The sequence below is a fragment of the Vicia villosa genome, linkage group LG2 (assembly GCF_029867415.1).
Source record: "Vicia villosa cultivar HV-30 ecotype Madison, WI linkage group LG2, Vvil1.0, whole genome shotgun sequence".
NCBI lineage: Eukaryota > Viridiplantae > Streptophyta > Magnoliopsida > Fabales > Fabaceae > Vicia > Vicia villosa.
Window position 1 is genome coordinate 175,746,652 of NC_081181.1, and position 22,250 is coordinate 175,768,901.

Here is a 22,250-nt window from a genome sequence, read left to right on the forward strand (position 1 = left end):
TTTAATCTTACAATGGACATTGGTTGTTGGTCGTGTGTGTATATTTATTTATTTATTTATGTGAATTGTTCTAAATATGCGTTTATGTTTTATTAGCATTATACAAGTTTTTCTAGCACAAAGAAGTAATCAAGTACCAAAGAGTAAATCCAACAACATTACATGGATTATAGTGGAGGTATATTAATTAATTATCACAATTTTGATTATATTAATAGTGATGATACTTGATAAAACTTAGGCCTTATCCAGAATTTCTTTCCATGTGTAGTGTCCTAGGCAGCATAATGAAGTAGATTGTGGTTTTTACATCTTAAGGTTTATGAAAGAAATTCTTCTTATGGATCGAACAGAGATTCCATCCAAGGTATGGATTTCTAACTTAGGAGTTATTTTAATATTTAACACATTTCTCATATAATTAAATAATTTTAACTTAAACATACTATGTTATATTATTATGTAGTACTTTGATGAATTCAAGTGTGCTTATTACTCAAGTTCTCAGTTGGATGAACTTAAGGAGGATTGGTGTAAATTCATGATTGAGTCAAAATTTTTATAAGGTATTGTAATCTTACTTTAATTGATGAGAATTTTGAGTATATTCAAGTGTTGCAATTTTGTTGTTGTTTGTCATGTGGTAAATTATATTTTGTTTGTATCATGGTATGAATTACGATATTTTGGTGTTGTTTCAGGTTATATGTGCAAATGTAGAAGATAGAGATGAATCAATTTTGTAATGGTATAATGGTGCAAACAAAATGTGGCATATCTTTTGGTGTTGTTTTTTTTGTAAAAGTATATGTACAAGAGTAATAGTATATATAAGTACATTGCTGCAAATGTATATGGTATATCTTTTGGTATTGTTTTTAATTGGATTGAAGCTCCAATTTGTGAAATTTTGGTGCATATATAATCTGCTGCAAATTGTGGTTAAAAACAGGTGCATATAAAATGTATAATACAAATAGCGCTATTTTTAGTAATTTATATATATATATATATATATATATATATATATATATATATAAATTTATAGTTTAGACAGCGCTTTACACTAAAAGGGCTGCCTAATGAGGCTTTTTTTTTTTAATTTTTGGGTTTAGGAAAGCCTTGGCATAGGAGGCCTTTTGCAGCACTTTCAAACTAAAAGCGATGTCTTAAGAGGGTCTTTAGCAGCGCTTTCAAACTAAAAGCGCTGGCTTAAGGGGGGCCTTTGGCAGCGCTTTCAAACTAAAAGCGTTGTCTTAAGTGGGGCCTTTAGCAGCGCTTTCAAACTAAAAGCGCTGGCTTAAGGGGGGCCTTTGGCAGCGCTTTCAAACTAAAAGCGTTGTCTTAAGTGGGGCCTTTAGCAGCGCTTTCAAACTAAAAGTGCTGGCTTAGGGGGGCCTTTAGCATAGCTTTCACTTTAAAAAAAGCATTGTCTTTTGTTACGACCGGCTTTAAATTTTAAGCTTTTAACTTAAATTACAGAGTCGCCACCCATGTTTTATTCTATCCTAAGGATAAGGGTAAACATGAGATAAAAACCTAAATAAAGAAATTCTAGGTAAGTCGAGAAATTAGGGTCAAGGGAAGGTGTTAGGCACCCTTAATCCTTCCTTAAGGTTTTACAGTGTCTCTAGAGTAAGGTTTATGATAAGAGTTTTAGGGTCAGGTTTATAAAAAGTTGTGGTTAAAGGTGCACAGTAGGGTAGAGAATAAAATCTCAAACCTACTTAATTTTAGGGAAAGGGGACTCGTTTCGGTTGCCCGAATGCCTACGTACCTCCTTAATGGAGGATCAGAGTCAACGTAGTTCGTAGTTATTTGTTGGTGTTTTTTATGGGATTGTACACCATTATTTGTATGTTGAAATGTGTTTTTACGTAGTTCGCAGTTACCGTAGTTCATAGTTGTGAGTGAGAATAAATTTTGTGTACAATCCCTTGTTTTTGTATTTTTTTTGTATGATAATTAATTAATGTATTTGTTGAATTAGAATAATTATGTTGAATGTGTTAAATAAATTCACGCATTCTTAGCGACATGCATTCGATTATCACTCAAGGCGTTAAACGATTGCGCATGATTTTTTAGGGGGTTTTGGATATTTGACCGGTGCGACATAGAAAGTCGACCAATTTGAAGACAGGATGAAATAGATATTCACCCATCATTTATCCGTTAAAGAGAGAATTGGAATCGAGATTTATGTACAATTAGGAATGATTTAATCTGAGAGTAACTAACCTAATAAAATATTTTTTTGGTTTATTTTAATTATTATTGTTTTTTTTTATTTTTGAATAATTAAAAGATAAACTAACTGAAATAAATAAATTAAATTACAAGTTAGGGGATGTAAAAAAATAATGGAGGTTGTTTTAGCATGATAATCCAACTAGGACCCGAGCCCAAAGTGAGAAAGAAAAAAAACCCAATAGTTCTTAATTAATAATAATAATAATAATAATGAAAATTTAAATAACTTAGGAATAATATAAAAAAATAGGAACATGAATAAAGACGTCACCCACTATATTGTTTCTTTGCTACATAAATCAAAAGGATGATCATGTGGCCTTTCAAATTTATTACCATTAGCCAATCAATTTGTGACATGTGTCTTTCATTTTATTTATATAAAACAAATACAAACCAAATGCATCAATATAGAGTAACACACAAACGTATACATATGAAACACAACAAAAGAAAAGTCAAAGTACCTCTCACAAACAATACTCACATGAGAAGCACATCCTTATACTCATGAAACAACACAACATTAAATCTCTTTGTCCTCTCATTCATATTGGAAAACAGTAAAAAAAAAAAATTGACAATAAAGACCTTTTCTAAAGCAACAAAATATATATATAATAATAATAATAAAACCATTTATAAAAAGACAAATCGCGGAAGAATTACCGAAAAAATATGGTGACAGAAGTGGTTGTATGTTCGTCGGAGCGGGATCAGCGATTGGTGGCCATCGATGGTGAGAGGTTTGTCGTACTCAGAATTGCATCGGTGTTTGTCAAAGTTCCACTTTTCTTTGCTTTTTCCTTCTAACTTTGTTCCTGTAAAACAAAATATAACAAACACAAAGAAACAGATAGTGATAGCGGTGTTAGTGAGGAAAGTGTTTTGACAGGTTATGAGTGTTATACGTGAGAGAAATAATGAAAATATTTACAAGTGTTTCTTTGGAGAAAAAAAAAATGTGCAATGTGTGTACGTTAATAGTGTAATGTCGCCCACCCTAAGAGTTAGAAATCGTTAAGATTTATAGTGGAATAATAGATTAATTATAAATGGAATAAAAATTAAGTCTCGATCAAAAAATTAAATCAAATATATTTTGACTTTAATACCTTGTTAATTCAAATTAAATTTTTCCTAAAGTGTTTTGCTTGTTTCCTAAGAATGAAAAATTGCTAAAAAAAATAAGAAATTAACTTTAAAACTTTCATTTTTTGATTTTTGAGATATAAATGCATAAAATTATGATTTAGATGATAAAAAGATATTTTTAAAAAAGCTAAATAATAAAAAACGAAAATTATTATTTAAATAATAAAAAAGTACAATTTTGTGATCTTTTAATATAAATGAGAATAAAGTTAGTAACACATAAAAAGTGAGAAAAAAGAAAAAGTCAAAATGTAAGATTCGAACCTGTGACCTTGGACATTAATAAGTTCTGAAATATGCTTTCTTGCCAATTATGCTATTCAATTTATTCAAAATAAAATTGCACTGTAAAATATGTAAAGTATCAAGCTAAACTTATTTACCCAGGCTATACAAATAATTTAAAGTAAATGTTACATATATTTTTTTTTAAATAAAAATTACTGTTAGAATGTTAGTAAAATTGAATAAAACTTATAAGACCAAAGTTAAAAATAATTTAAATGTTAGAATTAAGACGGGTAAATTTTGGGGTATGACATCTTTACCTACAGCAGTGCTGGAATAGACAGCGCTGTCTAAAGCCAAAGAAAATGTTGTCTAAGGTCTTGTTTGGCGTAGTGAACCATTGGGAAAAGTCATCATAATCAAAACATCTTTGACATATGTCATCCACACACTTCACAGTTGTCATCAACATACTTGACAGTTGTCATCAACAAGACCACAATGTTACCTATATAGCACGTGGAGCCATACTTACTAGTTGGAGAGTTAATAGGCAGAAGATATTGGTATTTGTTGGGTTTGATTCATGGAGTTATGATCTACGTACATTCTCTTAAGTATGAGACTTGTAAGGAAGAATTTTTTAAGTAAAAGACAAGACAATTCATAGTCCCTCAAATAAGAGCCATGTGAGGACGACCTGGATAAGTCAGACATATGACAATTCACATTTTTTTTCTCATTGTCTTTCATGTTCTGATTAGGTTAGATTGCTCCAAAACATATCATAAAGTCCACACATAAAAAATAATAGTATACCTCTTATAGGATTTTGCTCTCAAAATTCTAAAACTCCTTCATCTTGACAAATATATCTTTTTTTTAACTTTAAGTCATATTTTATAGTCTCCATTTTTGATTTTTTTCTAATATTAAGATACTACTAGAATTTCCATAATTGTTTCGCTCCATTGTTATGTCCCCAATTATCCATGAGTAGGATTAAACTTGAAGTTATGCATTCTTTTGTTCCATAAATTGGTAGGTCTTTTCATTCACTTATTGAGGTTATCACTAGTAAGAACGTAAATATTGATTATATAAACAATATTGGTAGTGATAATCATAACATATTTATTCACTCTCATTGATTTTGATTTAATATTTAGTTTTATCCTAATGTTAAAAATCACTCTAATCTTAAATATGGGTTAATATAAACTTGCTTCCAAAGTTTATTGGTCTTGTGGGTGAATATTCTCACAAGCATTATAAGGATTTCTTAATTGTATGCTAAACTCTGTAGTCTCAAGAATTAGTTAAGATATGAGATTATCCATTCTCTTTACAAGCTGCATCTAAATATTAGCTATGGTATCCAACCAAGTCTCTTATAAAGTTGGAATTATACGAAGGAGGTGAACCAATCAAAAAAGAAACATGTTACATCAGACAATATATTACCAAAGAATCTTTGTGTGAATATTGGAAGATATTAGAGAAATTGTTTGCAACTGTTGTTCACCTTCAAATTTTTCATAACTTTACAATTTTCAAATCCTAGCAAAAAAATGATCATTAACATCAAACAATCACTTATTTTACATTATAACAGAAATCATAATGTCAAACACAACACACATTTTCTAGATGCAAATACATAATGCCTAAAAATAATAATATATAGTAACATACTTAAATAGAAAAAAAAATATTTTGCAAGAGAAATAACATTAATGTATGTAGTTTAATTAATATTTTCTTTAAAAAATTAAAGTTTTCAATATCACAAACCATTTGAATTCTCTTTAAAACGTGAAGTGTTTATATTTAGTGTCTTAAACTGAATTGGATAAAAATTTGAAAATTTATTTATCAAAAGTTTATTTTATTATGTCCAATTTCGAATTTATCTATAAGAAAAATCATAATAATTTATTATGTCTTATTTCACACATTCCCTTACGTTATTCAAATCTTTATTAGGGTTACTTCTGATATGAATCATCCATCAAAATCAAATTACAAAAAATGTAATTGAAGATATCACTTTGCATTTTTCATTTTACTACAAAACTAGCTAAATGTACAAGTGGAATTGAAAATTGTGATCAATACTTCACATGTATGGGAACCATACAAAAATTCAGCCATGATCAAAATTGTAATAATGCAAAGAGAGATAAAAATTAGAATGAAGAGGCCTCACATAACATGTTATGCGAATGAAAAAGACAAAGCGTTCACATAAAATGAAAAAGTCTTGGTTTATAACAGCAAGTGACGTAGAGACAGCAATTGAGGAAACTCCCAGATAAAACATGACAACGATTAAGGCACTGGTTGTTAGAATGCTCTTCATTTTTTAATTGATGATGCAGCTTTGAGTGAATGAATTGGAAAACATTTATTTATAGCCGCAAGGTACCAATGTTATAAACATTCATGAATTGGTTTATAACATTTGTACCCTTGCGGCTATAAATAAAGCCTTTCATTCATTTGCTTTCCAACTCATTCACTCAAAGTTGCATCATCAATTAAAAAATGAACAGCATTCTAAGGACCAGTGTCTTAATCGTTGCCATGTTTTATCTGGGAGTCTCCTTAATTGCTGCCTCTACGTCACTTGCTGTTATAAACCAAGGCTTTTTCATTTTCTGTGAACGCTTTGTTTTTTCATTCGCATAGCCTGTTATGTGAGGCCTCTTCACTCTAAATTTTATCTTTTTTTGCATTATTACAATTTTGATCATGGCTGAATTTTTGTATGGTTTCCATGCATGTGAAGTACTGAACACAATTTTCAACTCCACTTGTACATTTAGCTAGTTTTGTAGTAAAATGAAAAAGGCAAAGTGATATCTTCAATTTTTTTTTTTAATTTGATTTTGATGGATGGTTTATATCAGAAGTAATCCTAGTAAAGATTTGAATAATGTAAGTGAATCTGTGAAATAAGACATAATAAATTATTATGATTTTTCTTATAGATAAATCCGAAATTGGACATAATAAAATAAACTTTTGATAAATAAATTTTCAAATTTTTATCTAACGCTTCACGTTTTAAAGAGAATTCAAACCTTGTGATTTGTGATATTGAAAAACTTTAATTTTTTAAAGAAAATATTGATTAAACTATATACATTAATGTTATTTCACTTGCAAAATATTTTTTTTCTATTTAAGTATGTTACTTTATAGTATTAATTTTAGTGTTTTAACGTGTTGGATACCATGATACAAACTATAATGCTTAGAAAAATTGTAAGAAAATATTACCAAGGCCGTAGCACCAGCTGCAGTACCAAGCTCACCAAGTTTCTTCTCGTCAGCTATGATGATTGAATCAATGAAATAAGTAATTAATAAATTATGAATTAAAGGTATTTGTTTAAAGAAGAATGTGAAAGTAATGAACGACTTTGTTACCTATTTATACTAATTTGTAAATGGTATATCATGGTAAATTTGTGCCATTTCTTGGCGAGTCATGAATAATTTCATGGCCTCGTGTTTCTCGTGCTGTCGTGAACAAAAATATTTCAATCATGCGAATCAGCTGTACAATATGTGTATAATAGGTTCGACAAATGTTTCACTGTGCTTTCTTGGTGGGTCATGAATAATTGCCCTGAAGACTTCAAAACTCTTGGATTTAGTTTTTGGGTCATCATATTATTGAGGGAAGATATTATATGTGGTCCAACGGAAAATTGTAAGTTTTTAATTTATAAGTTTTTATTTAAGTATTTATGTTGTATTTTTTATATTTAATATCTATTCAAATTATTGTTGTTTAGTTTCGAGTCGGGTCAGATTGCTGTCAAATGTATAAATTATGTTATTCAGCTAAAGTTTGATTTAAAAAATTTAAGGTATAATGAATTTATTTTAAATTATTATTATTTAAATTATTTTTTATTATAATTATCTAACAATTTATTTGAATGTCATATAACATTCTTGAAAAAATTGTACGTGGGATGTAATTAACGAGCATAGGGTTTAAACAAAAATTTTGGGGCAGAATAGCACTCCAACTTCCTGACATGCTACAACGTGCTAGACGTGGTTGGGAAAAACAAAAATGTTCGTCCTAACTGGATAGGCAAGGAAGTATTTGACGAACTTCTTGTCTATTGGGATACAACTGGTTATAAGAAAATCTGAAAAAAGCAAAGAAAATGAGTGCATCTGAAAAATGAGATTGCCTTAACACAGTTGAAAGTATTAGTATCGACAAACATGTTCGACGCATGGTAATTATAACTATATTCTTAAGTTATATTTTGATTTATTATATATTTTTAATTAAAATTAATTTTATTAATGAGACTAAGAGTTTGGGAAGACCACCATGAATGAATAAGCTAGTTGTAAAAACTTAGACCAAAAAATCGGAGGATTTTGTTAACAAACGTACTAGAAAAGCCTTGGTAAGTTGTTTATATTTCATTATTTTATTTAAATTAATTTATGTATATGACTAAATTGTTTATATTTTTATTTAATGACAAATTTGTGGCATGGTCTTCACGTGGCAATTGAGATGTTATGTTTGTTTGTGGCGTGAAAATCACGTGGCTATATTTCATTATTTAATTTAATTTAATTCTTATATATAACAAAATTGTTTAAACTATATTTAATTTGATTTTTTCTTGTATGTGTATGAGGACTATCAAACATTGCTCACACAATTTCTAGTTCAAAATCCTCAGTATACTCCGAGGATTCATATTCGATTGATTCAAGTGTGGATCTCTATATTTGCAATTTAGTAAATGGCGAAAAAGGACCTAATGAGTGTTTTTTTTTGTGTTGGACCTTTGGCCAGCAACTACGAAAAAAGAGATAAAACTTTATTTGAAAGAGTTGTAGATGGGTAAGGAGCGTCACGTCCACCAAAATTGACACGCGAAATTATGGAAATAATGAGACAATTGACGCTAACTGAGGCGAGATGCGAGTCGGCGGAATCATGAGGCGGCGCTACACACCCAATTGGAAGCAGTGATGAATAGGCAAATTGAGATTGAGGAGTGTCATACCCCAAAATTTACCCGATGTAATTCACGTCTGATGATTTATCAAGGGGGTTAAAAATTAAGAGCCATAGGGTTTAATATATCTATTATTAAACTCGATCTCTTATAAAATTCCCTTATAAGTTGGTTAAATAAGGTGGAGGTGTGAATAGCAAGAATTGGAGACCCAATTTGTCTTGGGCCCGTTTATTTCATTTAAATCATTTTATTATCTTTTTTCATTTTTATTGTCATTAACTATAATGTTATTAGTATTATTAATTTTAATTTTTATTTAAGGATAGTACTAAGATTATTAGTATTAAATAAATTTTCATTTTGGAGTTTAAGAATTATGGGTTACATTAGTATTAAATTTAAGTATTCATTTGGGTTTTTAAAATAACTAGGATTATTAATGTTAACCATGTATTGTTGATAATTAGTTTTTTTTATGCACTAATTACTAGTACTAATGGTTTTAACTATTAACTGATTAGTTATTTAATTGATTAATTAATTAAATGAGTCAATTATGTTATTGGTTTTTTTTTTTTGCTCGTTGGTGTTGTTTTTGTTGTGCATTTGGGCCAAGAATCCGGAGCGGGCCGAAGTACACCTGGGTCAAGGAGTGGACCGGGTCAAAACCGATCCGGCCACTGTTCACTTCCCACTTCCTCTCGACGCCGCGGCCACACCCAAACCCTAATCCCATCTTCATGCCCAGGCCCAGAATGATTAATGAATCAAAACGCCATTCACAATCGAAATCAAATCGGTAACGAATCTAGGAACGAAATCACAAATCAAATCTCAAAAAGAAATGAATCAAATCTTAAGAACTTAACAAAATCCGGAATCAAACAACAATCAAACTTAAATGAAATAAAAGATTTTATTTGATTCAAACATTAACAAATTACAAACGAATTCAAATCAAATCAAAACCTAACTAATCTAAATCAAACCCTAACTATATAAAAGAAAAAGAGGAAGTTAGAAAGGGGGGAGAGAAATTTGGGCGCCGTTACGAACACCAACCCTTGGAGCTTGAATCGAGACCTGCAAACAGAAAGAGAAGAATTGGAGAAGGAGATCGGAGGCCACCTCTTAGACTCCCAATACCTGCGAACAGAAAGAGAGAGATTAGAGAGGAGATCGAAGATACCAGAAGAAAATTAAGACGTCAAAAGGTACAAATTGATCTACGAAGCTTAATATTTTTGATTTGTAGGTTTTGATTTGTGGTTTATTAGGTGAAACCGTGTTTGATTGAGGGTTAGGGTTCTTCAAATAGGGTTAGGGTTCATGCAATAGGGTTAGGGTTCTAGATTTTCTTGAAGGTTTGGGGCGGAGACGATGAAGACCATATAAATCTTCATCGTTATACTGGGTTCGGCGGTGGGGCGGGGCTTGGCTACGGTGGGGTCAAGGGCTGTTTCTGGGTTGTGTGAGGAGAGCGACGGGAGAATGAGGGAGAACGGGAAGAAGAGAGAGAAAGCAGTGAGGAAAATGAGTGGGATTGGAGAAAGTGGGAGGTTAGTCTCCCTTGTGATCCGCTTGATCACTGCCATGTGGCCCTCCGATGGCCACATGGTTTGGCACTTGGATTTGATTCGGTGCAGAATCCTTATCATACTTCCTCAAACAAGACAACATGCAAGCCATCGGATTGGAACGAACGGCCTTGATCTGAGCGAATCCACCGCAACACGCATACCCTCACCACATACAATCATAACGGACCATAATCTTCATGGGCCAAAACCATTACTATTCACACACCCCTTTATTTCTTACCCTTAACAAAACGCACCCCCCAATATAAAATTAAAAAATAAAATAAAATAACATTTAATTAATTGATTTTATAAAAAGGTTAATTGTTTAACTATTCCTTTTTTGGTAATTCAAATTTAATTTTCTCCCCGAACCGACTATACCGATTAGTCGCATTAGGCGAGAAATAATTTTGACTAATTTAATTGATTCTCAAATGATTCTCTTCTCGAACCGACTAAATCTATTAGTCGCATTAGACAAGAGATAAAAAAATATACAAATTTAAAACACTTTTTATTTGCTGCCCGCGACGATCGAATCCATCGATCAGAGTAACCAGCAATACAATACAATTCAATTCGTTAACTATAATGATCAAACCTATTGATCATCGCATCTAACGGTGACATGTTAAATCAGGGTTGTACGCCCAACATTAAAAACACATTAAACCACGACACTACGGATTTTCATCCTTCTCGACAAGGCAATTCAAAATGCCTTTCAAATCACAAATTCAAAAAACTACAATAGGCCATTCAAAAAGCCTTCAAACCATATCAAATCAAATTCAAGGCGTACAACCCTGTGCCCGAACTACGTTGACTCTGATTCTCCATAAGGAGATACGTAGGCACTTGGTAACAAGGCGAGTCTCCCCCCTTACAATTTCAATTCAATTCTAAATCTCAATTTTCGCCCTATTCATTCCCTTAGCTGTTAACCTCTATAATTTTAGCCATAAATCTTTGCCTTAGATTCAAAGCCATAGGAAAAGGTTGAGGGTGCCTAACACCTTCCCTCGACCTGATTATAATAATCTTACCCCGATCTCTTACCTGCGTAGGGTTTCCTATTCACCCTGGTAGAATAGGTGGCGACTCTAAAATCTTTATTTTTAGGGTAGGTTGCTACAAGGAGCAAATGCGACAATTTATGCAATATAAAAAAGCGGTAATCAAGAGTTTGGTGGAAATGGAGGAGTTGGTGGTCAAGGAGCGATAAATGAGGAGGATGAAAATGACGAGCTTGGTGGTCAAGAAGCGATAAATGAGGAGGATGAAAATGACGAACATGATGTCGATGAATGATTTTTTTTATTTTAATTTTTGTAAATTGTTTAAAAAAATTAATTGAAATTTATTAAAATTATTTATTAATTATTAATTTTCGTATATTATTAAAATATTATTTGGAAATATTTTTATTATTTATTAATTATTATTAATTATTGATTTTTTTTATTAAAAAATATTCTGCGAAACGAAAATCACATGGCAAATATATGACAAATTTTCAACTTTGTGGCGTGAAATTCACGTGGCAAATCTCATATTGTGACGTGAAATTCACGAGGAAAAATTTGTCACCTACTCTGCCACTACCTGTATTTACTGAATTATAATTGGTCAAACCTACAATCAATGTAAAATGTTGTGTCATGAAAATCACATGGCAAAGTTTTGCGACGTGAAAATCATATGGCAACTTTGTGGCGTGAATTTCACATCGCAACGGAGTTCCCACAAGCACTGTTGTCGCGTGATTTTTCACTTTATGGTGTGAAAATCACGTGGCTAACAAACGTTTTTTTGTAATGAACATGAATTATAATGGCAAACACAAGACACCTTTTATAGATGTAAATAACTCATAAACTATAGGGAATTAAACACTCTCCAAACTATAGTGGTCAAAATTGTGTGTTAACTCATAATTTTGAAGGTTTTCTTTGATTTCATTAAGAAAACCACTAGTCAATTTCAACATACCCAACCTCACACTATTAGAAGTCACCTCACACACCAAGCTTAGGTCTCTGAATTTATCGATGAAATCCAACTCACTAACCATCAATGCCGACATGTGCAAAGACTTTCGACTCAAAGCATATGCTACAACATTGGTTTTACCAGGATGGTAATTCAAACCAAAATCATAGTCCTTCAAAAATTCCAATCACCTTCTCTGCCTCATATTTAGTTCCTTCTTATCGAACATGTATTTTAAACTCTGGTGGTCACTAAACACTTCAAACCTTGAACCATACAGATAGTGCCTCCACACCTTCAGCACAAGCACCACAACTGCCAACTCTAAATCATGGGTAGGATAATGAATCTTCAGGTGTCGTAAAGCAAAAGCTACCACTTGGCCATTCTACATAAGTGCACCACATAAATCCATATTGGATGCATCATAATATACTACAAATGACTCTTTTGCCTCTGGTAGGATTAGGACTAGTGTCGTTGTCAACTTTTTTCAATTCTCGGGAAGTTTCTTTGCACTAGACATCCCACACAAAAGCTTGACCCATTCAAGTCAACTGAGTCAAACGCAGAGCTAACTTTGAAAAACCTTAGATAAAAACTTCTATAGGAATCAGCCAAACCCATAAAAATTATGATCACTATAATTGACTTCAGAGCTTCCCATTGTAGCACTGCATCCACCTTGGACAGATCCATTACTATCGCATCACGAGAAGTCATATGACCAAGAAAACTCACTTCTCGCAATCAGAACTCACTTAAATAACTTGAGATACAATTTCTTCTCTTTCAATACCTGAAGTACAAGACGAATATGTCATGCATGATCTTCATCTGATTTAGAATACACCAGAATATCATATATGAAAACATCAACAAAATGATCCAAGTAAGGATGGAAGATCATATTCATATACTCCATAAAGACACCAGGGGCATTATACACACCGAACAACATACTTGAGTACTCATAATATGGTGATCACCGATTAGCGTTTATTTTGTATTAATATGGTGCGTCTGGAGATACATCTCTGAATTTAGGAGGCATTTTTGAATTTTCTCTAGGGGCTTGGGAGAACAAGCAAGGATGAGAAAAGAAATTGCCTATTATAGAAGGGCTCCTTAGAAAAGCAAGGCCAGTTTTGAACTCGCGCAACTGACATGTTGCATAAGGGTTCCAAAAAAAATCAAGGCCTCCTATTTTATCAAAAGGGTCTATAAAGTTTAAACTTAAAATGCATATAAATAAATATTGTTTGTAAAAGTACCCCATGTGAGTGCAGTTGCCCAGCAGCCAACTTTTATTTTTTTTAGAAAAATAATTTATATAATTTTCTTATTTTACATTTTTATTTATTTTTTATAATAAATATTATATACTATTTCTAGGTCATAATAATTAAATGTTTAAAAGATCATTATATGACCAACTTATTCATTATCAAATTTTTATAATGAAAAACAATACATTATTATCTTTGATTTGATATATTATTTTTATTTATTTTAGAAACATACATTGTTAAAATTTATTTTATGATAATATATTAAAAGTAAATAAAATTAATATTATTTTTTAATTAAATAATCATAATTAAATAGAAAATAAAGTAATAAAATAAATTATTAAATTTAAATGGTTTTAAATAATCTGACTTAAATTACCTTAAGATAAGGCAGTCTTTATAAAGATTTATAATTTTTCTAACTAATTAAATTTTCTTACTGTAAATGTAATAAAATTTCAAAACCGAATAACTTCTCAAAATTTTCTGGGTATCATAAATTTAATAATACTTTTTAAATATAAATTTTTTAGTTTTTATATATCCTTAATAATATGAATTAATACATGATTACGATTGATCTAGTTACAAAAATTAAATTTGTATGAGCCAAAAAAAAATTTTTTTGGTGTTAACCGACCGGTATCTGCGGGGGAAAGGGGCCCCACGTGACTAATCCGGATCCGGGCTCGGAGGAGACGGCACCGTGGCCCCAGGGCGTTTTTGACTCCAGCCGGGATCGAACCCGGGTACTAGCCGGTTCCGTCCCTCTTTTGGAGAAAGCTCATTTGTCAACTGAGTCAACCCTTTGAGGTTGTATGAGCCAAAATTTTGTTAAAATAACTATTGATCATTTTTTTGGCGACCTTCCGTATAAGGTGACTTCTTTATTTATTAGAGTTGATTGATTTTGATATAGGTTTGGATGATGTTAATGCTAGGATTCTAAATTTTGATCTTTGACATAATCTAAGACAGAAAGTAGTTTTACACGACATGACTTTAGACATAAAGTATAGTTGGCGTTTGCAATTAGCTTTAGCTTAAATTTTTTTCATAATATTCTTATTGATCAGTAATACCAATCTACCATATAAGAACTTTAATGGCACTGGAAAACACCAAAATGTCCTTGCTGCTTCCACAGTTAGCCACGTCTTCTATTATACTGTAACAAAATCTCTTATGTTACCACAATTTTGAATTACCATATTTTTTCTCTTTCTCTATCTCTCTCGTCCTTCTTTTTTTTTTTTCTTCCTTCTTCTTCTCATTTTTTATTAAAATCAGACTTGAAACAAACGATGATATGCGATACACACGATGCCGCTTCGTATGGGGTTGACGTATCGGAAGCTGCGTATGTGGTTCTTGCACATATAGAAGAGCTTCGACTTCACACAAAGTTGGTGCAATGGGGCAGCCATACATTTGCATAATGAATGGACTATACTCCTCAGGAAGTCCATTCAAGAGTGAATCAATTTGATCTTGTTCAGTGATGATATCACCCACAGCTAACAGAGAATTAGCAATGGCTTTGATCCTCAACACAAATTCAGTGATAGTCTTGTTACCTCTCTTGGTGGACTTGAGCTCAACACGCAACTGACGAACCCTGGCCTTCATTTGAGCATTTAAGTATTGATGGATTTTATCCCAAACTTCAAACGCATACTTGCAAGGTAAAACCCTAGGTAACACCGATTTAGAAATTATGGAAAGCAGCCAGATGAAGAGAGTTTGGTCTTAGACGAGCCACGATTTATATTCAGCAGAGATCGTACCTGTGAGACGATCATCATCCGATTGAAACTTCTGAGGAATTTGCGGATTTACAAGCATTTTATGCATCTTCTGAGTGAGAATCACTCCTTCCACTTGTTGATTCCATAACAGATAGTTGTTTTATTGAAGTTTGATCGAGAGCTTGGGACCAAAGGAATTGTTGGCTTTGGAAGCACCCAAGGTTGACGTGAAATCTTGCGTTTGCGTTGATTCTTTTCCCACGGAAGTTGCTGGTCTAGAGGACTCCATGTTCAATCAGTAGCGTGAGGAAGACGAAGGTGAGAAAGGAGCGCAAGGACGGAGCGGAAGCACACTGGATTAGTAGGCGATTGATACCATGTTGAAGGTGATTGTACCTTCCATTGATAAGCAAGAAGAAAAGCTCTTGTTAAAGATAAGGTTTTCTTTATATGAACAAGATAATGAAGCACGTGTATAGATTAACCTATATATACATATCCATACACTATGTGCCAGCTAAGCATATGCACTCTAACTACTAACAGAAAACAATTACTCCATATATCTAGTCAGCAAGCTTATATATTTAATATATCTCTAACAGTATGTATGATGCTTTCTACCACAATGATTATAAGTCATGTATCACGTTATCTACACCAACTGTTGTATTAAACAATAGTTGTTGTATATTTTTTAATAAAATAAAAAAATGCAGTCGTAAAACAAGAAGAAGAACAACAACAACAAAGACAAAAAACAACAACAATAACAAGAACAATCACAACAACAACAACAACAATAACAACAACAACAACAACAAAACAAAATCAATAAAATTATTAAACATTAAATCTCAACAACAACATTAAATCTCAACAACAACATTAAATATTTTACCTGACACAAGAACAACTAACATTGCTAACTTGAATTCATGTTTTCCTTGTCTCATTCAAGTTAGACAAGAGATGACAGAGTTCTGAAATTTGTCAATGAAAAAAATGATGTTTTTGAGTTTTGTTTATGGAAGTAATGATGTCTTAGAGCTTGTTTTAGTGGAGAAATTGATTCTCATAAATAGAAGGTCACGTTTGGAGGTAGAGATGAAGTATGTCTAACTTTGTCTAGGGCAAAAAGAGTGAACAAAGAGCGCGCTATCCATATATATATATATATATATATATATATATATATATATATATATATATATATATATATATATATATATATATATATATATATATATATATATATATATATATATATATATATATACATACATAGGATAGCGTGCTACATACAACCACACTTGTATTAAACAACCAGTGTTGTATGTCTTTTAATAGAACTGTAGGTGCTAGGATTTGAACACATGACCAATCGCCATATTTCACCACGGTTAGAAATTCCAACTATGGTGAAAAGTGGCTTAAAATGAAAATAAAAGAAAAGCACCTAATTAAATAGATTCTACTACGGTGGATTCTTTGCATGAGGTGAAATGGCGTTACGAAAGGTACTTGCGGTAGTGGTGGTGTGGGTGTCCATGGTATTGGACGAGGCATTAGCTTGAGACAATTCTTTGGATCATCATCTTGAAGGAATAAATATTTTTGTTACAAACAAATGGAAGATCTATTTGATCAAAGGTCCGAAGAAAGAAAAGTAATGGAAAGAGTAATGGAAGGGAAAATATAGAACATATCGGGATTATGGTATTTATAAGTTTGATTTTGGAACTTCCTTTTTTTTTCCTAATTAAAACTATGTGTTATATGTTGTTGTTGTTGTTTGTTGTCTTAATGTTATATGTTATGTGTTGTTTGTGTTTTTATGATGCATGTATTGATCACAAACATAAAAACACACAATTTTTTTATTTTGGTTTGGACTAATCTATACAAATTCACCAGTAGAATAACTCTTTGAAGTGATATTTCACTTTCTTTGCACTAAGGCGATTTTTCTGAAAAAAATTAATTAAAAAGTGGGATAAGGAAATGAAAAAAGAGTTTATATGCAGGAAAATTCGTGTGAAATGAAATTAGAAGTCTCCTTTTATATATAAAAAAATTTAGCTCAAAAAGGAAATAGTCCATAAGCCTTTTTCAAAGTTTCCTTTTCAATTTTAATTGATTAAACATATTTTGCTCGATTAGTCCAAAACGAAAAGGAAAGTTATACTTTCGAGATCATTTAATCGAGTAACAACCACATTAATTGATTAAGAAGCATTACACTTTGATTTAATCTAGTAGCAGGAACTATTAATCAATTAATCGATATATTTTACCTTTCTAATTAGTTAAACACACTTCTAATTAATCAAGTGTTTGTCTGAATTAGTTTTAAGAAATTTTATCAAGTGAAAAGAGGTTTGAAAACACTTTTTGTTTGTGTGTGCATTGTCTTAGGGTGTGTTTGGTTCAAATGAGGGGGAGGGGAGGGGAGGGATTTTAATGGAGGGGAGAGAAGGGGAGGGGAGGGGATTTTTTTAATCAGATGGGTGTTTGGTTCAAACGAGGGGAGGGGAGGGGAAGTGAGGGATTTTAATTAAAAATATGTTTGGTTCAGGAGGGGAGGGGAGGAGTTTTATTAATAATTTACATTTTTATCCTTATTATCTTATATAAGTGATACAATATAATATTCAAATGTGAAAAATCTATACATATTTTTTTGTTAGTAAAATTTCTAATATTGAGTGACTAAAAAGTTATAATTTACTACATAACGTTAAAAAATTGAGTTCACTTAATTTGAATAAAATATTCAAAAACAAATTAAACTATATGTTGATAACAACTTTGAAATCATAAAGAATTATTTAACATATAAAATACATAAAATAATTTATTATTAAATATAAATGGTTTAAATCTTTTAATAAAATAAATAAATAAATTAAAATGAAAATTTTAAAATTTGATATAAAAGAAAATATGATAGGATACATAACAAAATTAGAAAAAAATATAAATAAACATAAAAGAGTTATAAAAAAATCAAAAAGTGAAATGATTATGCTTTATATTTTAAGGACAAAAATTTCAAAATAATTTGAAGGTGGGGAATAATTATAATAAGTTGATAGAAGAAATCAAGAAAAATCACACAGAACAGAGGAATAATACAAAAGAAAATGAATAATTTTAAAATATTAAAATTAAACTGAGGATATTATAGTAATTATAATAATTTTTAAAATATTAAAATTGAGATTCCCTCCCCTCCCCTCCAAATCCCTCCGATTTGGAGGAACGCAAAAAGTGTGTTTTGGAGGGGTTTTGCTCCCCTCCCCTTCCCTCCCCTCCCCTCATAAAATTTGAACCAAACACATTTAATTAAAAATATTCCCTCCCCTCCCCTCCCCTCCATCTACCCCGAACCAAACACACCCTTAGTACCTCAAGACTTACTCTTGTTCCTTTTACACTTAAATTGATCAGAATTAGGAAAAACCCTAAGCACAGGACCAAACGAGCTTTCTCACTTTCACACCTTCTAGCCTTTAATTCTCAAGATCATATAATTTCAAGTTTTCAAGTTTCAATACTTGATTCAACAGAGTCTAGCACTCACTTGATATCTTTGACTGATAAGACTTGAAATATCTTTCTTTGATTGGATGCCATCATCACCAACCATTGGAAAAATTCATCATAATCAAAACATCTTTGACATATGTCATCAACACACTTCACAGTTGTTATCAACATACTTGATAGTTGTTATCAACAAGACCACAATGTTACCTATATAGCACGTGGAACCATACTTACTAGTTGGAGAGTTAATAGGCCGAAGATATTGGTATTTGTTGGGTTTGATTCATGGAGTTATGATCTACGTACATTCTCTCAAGTATGAGACTTTTAAGGAAGAATTTTTTAAGTAAAAGACAAGACAATTCGTAGTCCCTCAAATAAGAGTCGTGTGAGGACGACCTGAATAACTCAAAGACTTCCAAAGTTTATTGGTCTTGACGGTGATCCTCACAAGCATTATAAGGATTTCTAAATTGTATGCTAAACTTTGTAGTCTCAAGAATTAGTTAAGATATGAGATTATCCATTCTCTTTACAAGCTGCATCTAAATATTAGTTATGGTATCCAACCTAGTCTCTTAGAAAGTTGGAATTATATGAAGGAGGTAAACCAATCAAAAAAGAAACATGTTAAATCTGACTATATATTACCAAAAGAATCTTTGTGTGAATATTGGAAGATATTAGAGAAATTATTTGCAACTGTTGTTCACCTTCAAATTTGTAAACAATTATTCATCTAGTATTAAGGCTTGATGCATACGAATCTAAACAATATATTCTACAACTGAAGGAGCACTTTTGTATATAAGACCCAAGTAAAAGAAAAAAAAATTCAATTAAAACACAAGTGCATTAACTCGTAGAAACTTATAAACTTAAGCTATGTTTGGGAGTTTGGAGGGGAGGGAAAGGCTTCGCAAAATGAATTTTTTTAAAAAATATAGATAAATATTTGACATTTTTTGAAAAAATAATTTTGTTTAGAATGATAAAAGAGTCATTATCATTATAAAATTTTTAATTTTCAAAATAGTATAACAACCTAAAAGATATTTAGAAATTTTATGTAAGCCCTCTAAAACCCTCCTTCAATACAATTGTTGAATTCCCCCATTTTATGGATTTTTGGTGTTATAAATAAAATCAAACCTTCTAAAACCCTCCTACCCAAAATCTTTTTATTCTTTTCACTCAATTCTTCTTATTTTTCAAAGCTCTCCCCTCCCCTCCAAACTCCCAAGCATAGCCTTAGAGTTTCCTTATGCATAAGAAGTCATTAGCACCACTACACTTCAAGTGAACCTTTTCTTGTTTTCTCATAGACCTTAATCTTAATGTCGAAAGTGATTAAGTAAACCATGTATTTTTACTCATAAAATTGAAAATAATTTAAAATTTAAGCACATCAAAACTTTGATGTGTGGAACAATGCTAATCAACCAAATGATTTCAATACAATAAAGATATAATAGGCGATGATACAAAAAAAATTGTTTACCTTGTTCGATTAAATCAATCCACATATGTGAAGAGAACAAATATTTGATTCACTATACTTTAAAAATTTTATAAAAGATTTCAAAATAAACTACAAGAAAATAGATATAGACAACTCCAAAAAAGATGTCAAACTCTAAGAATATAATCTTACGAATTTCTATTCTTTGTTTCTCTCTAGAATTGCTATCTTATGCATTATGTGTTAAAAACAAATGAGATAATTATATTTATAACTGACAAAACCTCAACGGGTCAAAGATATGACCCACATGCAAACGAACTGCCACGACTCCTGCCGTTAGCTGCTGCTAACGGTCAACCTACTTCCATGTGAGTCTCACCTTAGAAGAGGATACTTTATAAGAAATCTCCTTAAAAAATGCTAATTATCCTAAAGCTCTTCCACTTTGATGAGGGAGTGTTCTTTCTTGGTGTAATGGAAGTAAATGATGAAGCCACATAAATAGTTTTCAAAGTTAATGGACAATGTCTAAGCTATTCCATTAGAGTCCTATGTTAGAAGATGATTTTAGAGAAGGGCTCTTTGAAAAAGGCTACATAACCATAGAGCTCCCCCACCTTGACGAGAGAGTGTTATTCTCTTACTTTTTTGCATTTTTTGTTATTGTTTTGTCAAGCTTAATTTTTATTTTTATTTTGCATATATGCTTTTCAATTGAACTTTTACTATTCTAGGACTAAATTTTGTGTAATAATTAGAACCAAACCTTAATGCATGTTTTAGTTCCTGGTTCAACAGATCTGTCCTGTTCGGTTTTGATATAACTTTACAATTTTCAAATCCTATCAGAGAATGATCATTAACATCAAACAATCACTTATTTTACATTATAACATAAATCATAATGTCAAACACAACACACATTTTCTAGATGCAAATACATAACCACTAAGTCATAGCTCAAATTTTATTTAAACATTCGGGAATTATCCCAAAACAAACTGGAATTGACTATATTCATCGAAATGGATTGCGGAGCATCTTTCTACGAGCTTCCTCGTCTTTGTCAATCGTCTCTTTTTTCTCATGGTGTTCATTGAATGTAACACCACCAGATCCCACCGCAGCTTCCGCCGCCCCAATTTCTTCTTCTATCTTGTCCTTCTGAGTATGTTCATGGTCTTTCTTTGCCTCCTGCTATCATAAACAAAAATCAATTGAAGCATACAAAGGAAATCAATTTTTCTTTGTGTATAATATGTTTTTCTATTGTGTTAGACACCATGTTACATGCCATAAAGCTTGGAGAAATTGTAAGAAAATATTACCAAGGCATTAGCACCAGCAGCTGCAGTACCAACAAGCTCACCAAGTTTCTTCTCCTCAGCCATGATGATTGAATTATGGAAATGACTAAGTAATAAAATATGAATTAAAGGTATGTTTTTATAGAGGAATGAAAAAATGTGAAGGACTTGTTACCTATTTATACTAATTTGTAAATGGTATATCATGTTAGCTTTCTGCCATTGGTTGGTTAATGTTTAGCTTTCTTGGTGAGTCATGAATAATTTCGTGGGCTCGTGTTTCTCGTGCTGTCATGAACAAAAATAATTCAATCATTCGAATCAATTGTACTATAATATGTGTATAATAGGTTCGGCAAATGTTTCACTGTGCTTTCTTGGTGGGTCATGAATAATTGTCCTCAACACTTCAAAACTCTTGGATTTAGTGTTTGGGTTTGAACCACAAAGGTGAATAACTCTCTTCTTTCACGCCAACCTTATGCACAAATATAACGTGTTATTTTTTTTTTATCACTAAATATAACGTGTTATTAAAATATGGGTAATGTGTTATTATAATATGGGTAATGCTAACATGTGTCGGGCACATCTTAAAATTTAAATAAAGAAGGTGAATTCTTATCTACACAATCAAAAAGTTGGGTAAGGTTACCTCCTTTG

The 22,250-nt window shown here is 31.5% G+C and overlaps 1 protein-coding gene across 2 annotated transcripts; it reads right to left on the reverse strand.

Moving 5' to 3' along the window:
* Nucleotides 1-21,139: 21,139 nt before the first annotated feature.
* On the reverse strand, nucleotides 21,140-21,795 carry LOC131647499 (abscisic stress-ripening protein 1-like). 2 transcript variants are annotated; one of them, XM_058917393.1, is made up of 2 exons: nucleotides 21,609-21,795; nucleotides 21,140-21,477 (listed from the first exon to the last, which is right to left on the reverse strand). In XM_058917393.1, the coding sequence occupies exons 1-2, from the start codon at nucleotides 21,669-21,671 to the stop codon at nucleotides 21,298-21,300; spliced, it is 243 nt and encodes an 80-aa protein (XP_058773376.1). In that variant the 5' UTR covers nucleotides 21,672-21,795; the 3' UTR covers nucleotides 21,140-21,297. The 2 variants fall into 2 exon arrangements, with proteins under 2 accessions (XP_058773376.1, XP_058773378.1); XM_058917395.1 differs by having other exon boundaries at nucleotides 21,140-21,474; nucleotides 21,609-21,765.
* Nucleotides 21,796-22,250: the final 455 nt, after the last annotated feature.

What these genes read in the sequence shown, in the direction of transcription:
- LOC131647499 (XM_058917393.1), bottom strand. Translation starts at nt 21,671, where the DNA reads ATGGCTGAGGAGAAGAAACTTGGTGAGCTTGTTGGTACTGCAGCTGCT. An exon ending in CTGCTGGTGCTAATGCCTTG is followed by an intron (nt 21,478 to 21,608) that starts GTAATATTTTCT and finishes TGTTTATGATAG; the next exon opens with CAGGAGGCAAAGAAAGACCA.